Below are 6,037 nucleotides of genomic sequence, written 5' to 3'. Positions count from 1 at the left end.
GCCTTCTGTTTTCTTTTGCAGCTAAGCCTCATTCTTATAGTATTTAGCTAATAAATTTAACATTTATAGACTTATTTCAGAGAAGATGATGGAGTACTACTGCCACTGAGTAGATGCCTAACCACTTCCTTTCATATAGGTACACCCAAAGGCAGGGCACCACCAAAGTCCAAGAGTGATGCCACCAAAGTCCAAGAAATGGTCCATTCTGAAGGAGGACGAACTGAACATTTTCCACCCATAGAGAAGCATATGTAAATCTCTTACATCAACAAATGAAATAAAAAGATGGTGAGTTTAATGCCTGAAAAGAATCATGAAAAATAGAGGAGAAATGCAATTAGATATTCAGTATCTCAATGTTTATAACAAATTTTTACCTAATAAAAATGTATTTGTCTTGGGAAAGGGATAGGAGTCAAGTTAATACTACTGACACAAAGGTCAGAGTCAAGAAAAAAATTGCATTTATTCTAACACTGTGATACATTTTTATGAAGCTGTATATAGTTTTTTTTTTTTTTTCCACAGAGCAAAGTAAATGAATGTTTAATCAAAGGCCAGAGCTCCATTTTGTATTAAATTTGATTATTTTTTTTTAATTTTATTTTATTTTTAAACTTAACATAACTGTATTAGATTTGCCAAATATCAAAATGAATCTGCCACAGGTATACATGTGTTCCCCATCCTGAACCCTCCTCCCTTCTCCCTCCCCATTCCATCCCTCTGGGTCGTCCCAGTGCACCAGCCCCAAGCATCCAGTATCGTGCATCGAACCTGGACTGGCAACTCATTTCATACATGATATTTTACATGTTTCAATGCCATTCTCCCGAATCTTCCCACCCTCTCCCTCTCCCACAGAGGGGAAACAAGTTACCCCTCTTGACGGAAATAGTTTTCTTATGACATCAATTGTAAGGATTTCTAATCTATCCTTTTTGTGTACTATTGGACTGTAATATTTTGAGAAATACTGTCACAGATCAATTTGACTTTTGACACTGAAATAACAACTTTCACGTTGAATGTCTCAATGAAAAAAATGTTGACTGACATATCAATATCAATATCAATATCAAAAAAAAAAAAAAAAGGATGTTACAACTATCAAGCCATCACATTATGGCTGACCCAAAGGTGAATGCAGAGAGAGCTCAGGATAGAAATAGGACGTCCACCATCAACCCATCAGTCACTGTACCCACCCCATAACAGTAACCCTAGGAGATTGGGGACAACAGAGGATACCAGCCCCAAATAGCTGAAGTGCATATCAAAGGAATGATTTCAGTGAGCCCAGATTCTTGTTTCTTCCCATAGATAAGAAAGTGCTAAATTCATTAACTGGAGATATCTTGTTTTCTTTAATTAACAGTAATCTTTAAAGTTTTGACTACCTGGTCTTTGTTGCAAAAATCCCTATCTATTCTACCTTCTGCTTTACCTCTTCAGAGGAGTCTTTCAGAGCAGAGAGGATTCTTCCCAGGCTTAAATCTCCAGCTTTGTGTGCAAAATAAAACATAATTCTAAACTATTCTGTAATTGCTCTTCAGTTGCTAAGTCATGTCTGACTCTTTGACCCCATGGACTTTAGCATGCCAGGCTCCTCTGTCCTTCATTATCTCCTGGAGTTTGCCCAAATTCATGCCCATTCAGTCAGTGGTGCTATCTAATTGTCTCATTCTCTGCCACCCCTTCTCCTTTTGCCTTCAATCTTTTTTCAGCATCAGGATCTTTTCCAATGAGTCAGCTCTTTGCATGAGTTGGTTAAAGTATTGGAGCTTCAGCTGTAGCACCAGACCTTCCAAAAAATATTCAAGATTGATTCCCTTCATCAACCAATTGAATAGTTTGATCTACTTGAAGTCCAAGAGTCTGCTCCAGCATCACAATTGGCTCTCAGCCTTCTTTATGGTCCAACTCTCACCTACACACTTGGCTACTGGAAAAGCCATAGCTTGCCCTCTACGGACTTTTTTCACCAAAGCAATGTCTCTGTTTTTCAGTCAGTACAATTTCTAATTTGTCATAGTTTCTCTTCTAAGGAGCAAGTATCTTTTTTTTTTTTTTTGAAGTTTTTAAGATCAATTTATTAAGTTCAATGATGAAAGCCATCAGAAGAATATTCTCTGGAAAATTATTTTTTTCTTAGAAGAAATAAAGGAAAATCAATACCCTCTCAGCATAGCCACAGATGCTGTGGCAGTCAAGCCTCTCTGCAGATGGGAATAGTCCATCAGTCGGTCGAGTCACTCTCCCGGTCAGCAGGATTGTAGTCTGGATCATCATCATCGTCCTCCAGCTCCAAGTCATCCATTTCCTGGAACAAAGACTCATCTACCTCCACGTTGTTTCCAGCATCTTCCAAGAAGTGGATATCAGATGTGTCGAGATTATGATCTGTTTCAAACAGTTGTCTCCCACTTAATTTATTTTTTCCTGCTTGCTCTTCTTCCTTCATCCATTTCTTTTTAATTTCCAAGAGTTCTACACCAAACTTGGCCTTCCAATTTAAGAAATTCTCAACTGTAACAGGAGTACCATGAAATAATTGCTTTTCGGCTTCTTCTGCTTCTTTTTCTTTTTGTTTCTTTTCTTCTCTTCTAGTTTTTATTTGATCTACTATTTAATTTTTCTTGCACAGCTGTTACTAAGGTGAAGATCATCACCATACCAAGGTTTTCTTCTGCCTGTAATGCTAATAATTTTAAAATGTCTGCTACATCATTATCTTCTAGATTTACCTGGGCAAATATTTCATAAAGGGGAGCTTCATCTGGGTATTTTTCACTGTATGTAAACTTGAGGATTGTCTGGACAGTTTCATCATTTTCTCCAGCCTCAGATGTCACAGTAATGGTGAAGCTGGGTGGATTTTCTGATAATACTGTGAAGGAGTCAGGGTAGATGGACTCCAGAGCCTCCAGCTCATTGCGCTGCTCCTCGCCGTAATCTGTCATCGTGGCCCTCGCGGCACGCTGCAGCCTGGACCATGGCTGCGCTGGGAAAGCAGGCAGCGGCCAGGCGGGCGCAGGCACAGAGTCCCAGGCAGAGAGGCCTGGGGCCCACAGCCAGGCTGGGCCTGCTGATCAACAGCCCCACGCCGGCCTCCGACTCGCAAGTGTCTTTTAATTACATGGCTGCAGTCACTGTCTGCTGTGATTTTGGAGTCCAAGAAAATAAAGTCACTGTTTCCATTGTTTCCTCATTTACATGCCATGAAGTGATGGGACTGGAGACCATAACCTTGGCTTTTTTAATGTTGAGTTTTAAGCCAGCTTTTTCACTCTCCTCTTTCACCTTCATCAACAGGCTCCTCTTCACTTTCTGCCATTAGTGTAGTATCATCTGCAAATTTGAGGTTATCGATATGTCTCCCAACAATCTTGATTCCAGCTTATGATTAATCCAGCCTGGAATTTTACATGATGTATCTTGCATATAGGTTAAATAAGTAGGATGAAAATAGGCAACCTTGTTGTACATCTTTCTCAATATTGAAGCAGTCCATTGTTCCATGTTCTAACTGTTGCTTCTTGACCTGCATATACCTTTCTCAGGAAATAGGCAAGGTGGTCTGGTATTCACATCTTTTAAGAATTTTCAGTTTGTAGTAATCTACACAGCCAAAGGCTTTAGCATCATCAATAAAGCAGAAGTATATATATATATATATATATATTTTTTTTTTTTTTTTCTGGAATTCTCTTACTTTTTCTATGATCCAGAGAATGTTGGCAATTTGATCTCTGGTTCCTCTCCCTTTTCTAAATCCAGCTTGAACACCTGGAAATTCATGGTTAACATACTGTTGAAACCTAGCCTGAAGGATTTTGAGTGTTACCTTGATAGCATGTGAAATGTGCACAGTTGTATGGCAGTTTGAACATTCTTTGGCATTGGAATCAAAACTGAATTTTCCAGTACTGTGGTCACTGCTGATCTTTCCAAATTTGCTTGCATATTGAGTGCAGCATTTTCACAGCATCATCTTTTAGGATTTGAAATAGCTCAGCTGGAATTCCATCACCTCTAATAGCTTTGATTCATAGCATTTCTTCCTAAGGCCCACTTGACTTCATATCAAGGATATCTGGCTCTAGGTGCGTGACCAAACAATCATAGTTATTTGGGTCACTAAGACTTTTTTTGTACAGTTCTGTGTATTCTTGCCACCTCTTCTTAATCTCTTCTACTTCCGTTAGGTCCTTACAATTTCTGTCCTTTTTTGTGCCCATCTTTGCATGAATGTTCCTTTGGTTTCTCTAATTTTCTTGAGGCTATCTCTAGTCCTCCCCATTCTATTGTTTTCCTCTATTTCTTTGCATTATTCTTTTAAGAAGCCTTTCTTATCTCTCCTTGATTTCCTTTGGAATTCTACATTCATTTTGGTGTATCTTTCTCTTTCTCCTTTGCCCTTCCTTTCTCTTCTTTTCTCAGCTTTTGTAAGGCCTTCTCAGACAACCAATTTGCCTTCTTACAGTTCTTTGGGAGCAGCAGACATATGAGATTAACTGAGAAACAAATGCTGTGTTCACTCCAAACAAAAGATATATCCTGTATCATAGTACCTGAAGTTGCTATCTGAAAATAATGAGATACTTTACAAAATATGTACCTACAGTGTAACCCCCTCAAAAAAGACCAGTGTTAGCTGAGCCTCTTCAGATATGTCTAGTATGCATCTGGTGACCTCATTAATTTTCTCAGAATTGGGAAATAGCACAGAGCCATGTCCTGGGCCATGTGACTATGTGAAGACCAATAGACAGGATGCAACTAAATAGAGAGCTATCTAAACCAGTTAAATCATAGGTCCATCCATTCCCATTAGTACCTGGAACTATCACAAGTTATACTCTAACCAAAACATATGCCCTGCATAATAATAAAACTTACCATTTCCCTGGCACTGCAATTAATCAAAGCTCACTGCAAATATAGGCAAGAAAGATAAGTAGAAAGCTCTAGCTTTGCAGATATTCAAATGTTTTGGAACATTACCCACAATTGACTGATTAAATCTCTGATCAATATTTCAGGGTGTGTGATTCATGATTTCGTGACCTCAGTTGAGGAGATGTAGCAACAGAGACCTAGAAGCAAAGCATTCATTCTATTTCATATATTCTGCATTATAAAGGAAAGTAGACAGCTTGTCATTCTGGGTATATCTATCTGTGACCCCACAATCCCAATCCTAAATATTTATCCAACATCAGCTCAGTTCTGTTTAGTCGCTCAGTTGCATCCAGCTCTTTGTGACCCCATGGACTGCAGCACACCAGGCCTCCCTGTCCATCAGGGAGTTTACTAAGTCCCGGAGTTTATTCAAACTCATGTTCATTGAGTAGATGAGACCATCCAATCATCTCACCCTTTGTCATCCCCTTCTCCTCCTACCTTCAATCTTTCCAGCATCAGGATATTTTCCAATGAGTCAGTTCTTCTCATCAGGTGGCCAAAGTATTGGAGTTTCAGCTTCAGCATAAGTCCTTCCAATAAATATTCAGGACTGATTTCCTTTAGGATGGACTGGTTGGATCTCCTTGCAGTCCAAGGGACTCAAGAGTCTTCTCCAACACCACAGTTCAAAAGCGTTAATTCTTCAGCACTCAGCTTACTTTATAGTCCAACTCTCACAGCCATACATGACTGGAAAAACCATAGCTTTGACTAGACAGAACTTTGTTGGCAAAGCAACGTCTCTGCTTTTTAACATGCTATCTAGGTTGGTCATAACTTTTCTTCCAAGAAGCAAGTGTCTTTTAATTTCATCATCATCATCATTCAATTTCATCATCATCAATTTCATCATCATTCATGGACAAAAAAATAAAGTCAGCCACTGTTTCCCCATCTACTTGCCATGAAGTGATGGGACCAGATGGCATGATCTTAGTTTCCTGAATGCTGAGCTTTAAGACAACTCTTTCACTCTCCTCTTTCACTTTCCTCAAGAGGCTTTTGAGTTCCTCTTCACTTTCTGCCATTAGGGTGGTGTCATCTGCATATCTGAGGTTACTGATAT

At 39.2% G+C, this 6,037-nt stretch overlaps 1 protein-coding gene across 1 annotated transcript; it reads right to left on the bottom strand.

Annotated features, from left to right (window-relative positions):
• Positions 1 to 2,156: 2,156 nt before the first annotated feature.
• LOC102389968 (RWD domain-containing protein 1-like) lies at positions 2,157 to 2,976 on the bottom strand. The gene is given in 2 exon segments (XM_045164094.1): positions 2,157 to 2,630; positions 2,632 to 2,976. Coding segments are annotated over 2 exon segments (723 nt in total). The 5' UTR covers positions 2,967 to 2,976; the 3' UTR covers positions 2,157 to 2,242.
• Between the last annotated feature and the right edge of the window lie 3,061 nt (positions 2,977 to 6,037).

The sequence above is a fragment of the Bubalus bubalis genome, chromosome 22, assembly GCF_019923935.1.
Source record: "Bubalus bubalis isolate 160015118507 breed Murrah chromosome 22, NDDB_SH_1, whole genome shotgun sequence".
In the NCBI taxonomy this organism is placed as follows: domain Eukaryota; kingdom Metazoa; phylum Chordata; class Mammalia; order Artiodactyla; family Bovidae; genus Bubalus; species Bubalus bubalis.
Note: the sequence above shows the minus strand (reverse complement) of the source record. Positions and strands in the feature narration are given on the sequence as shown.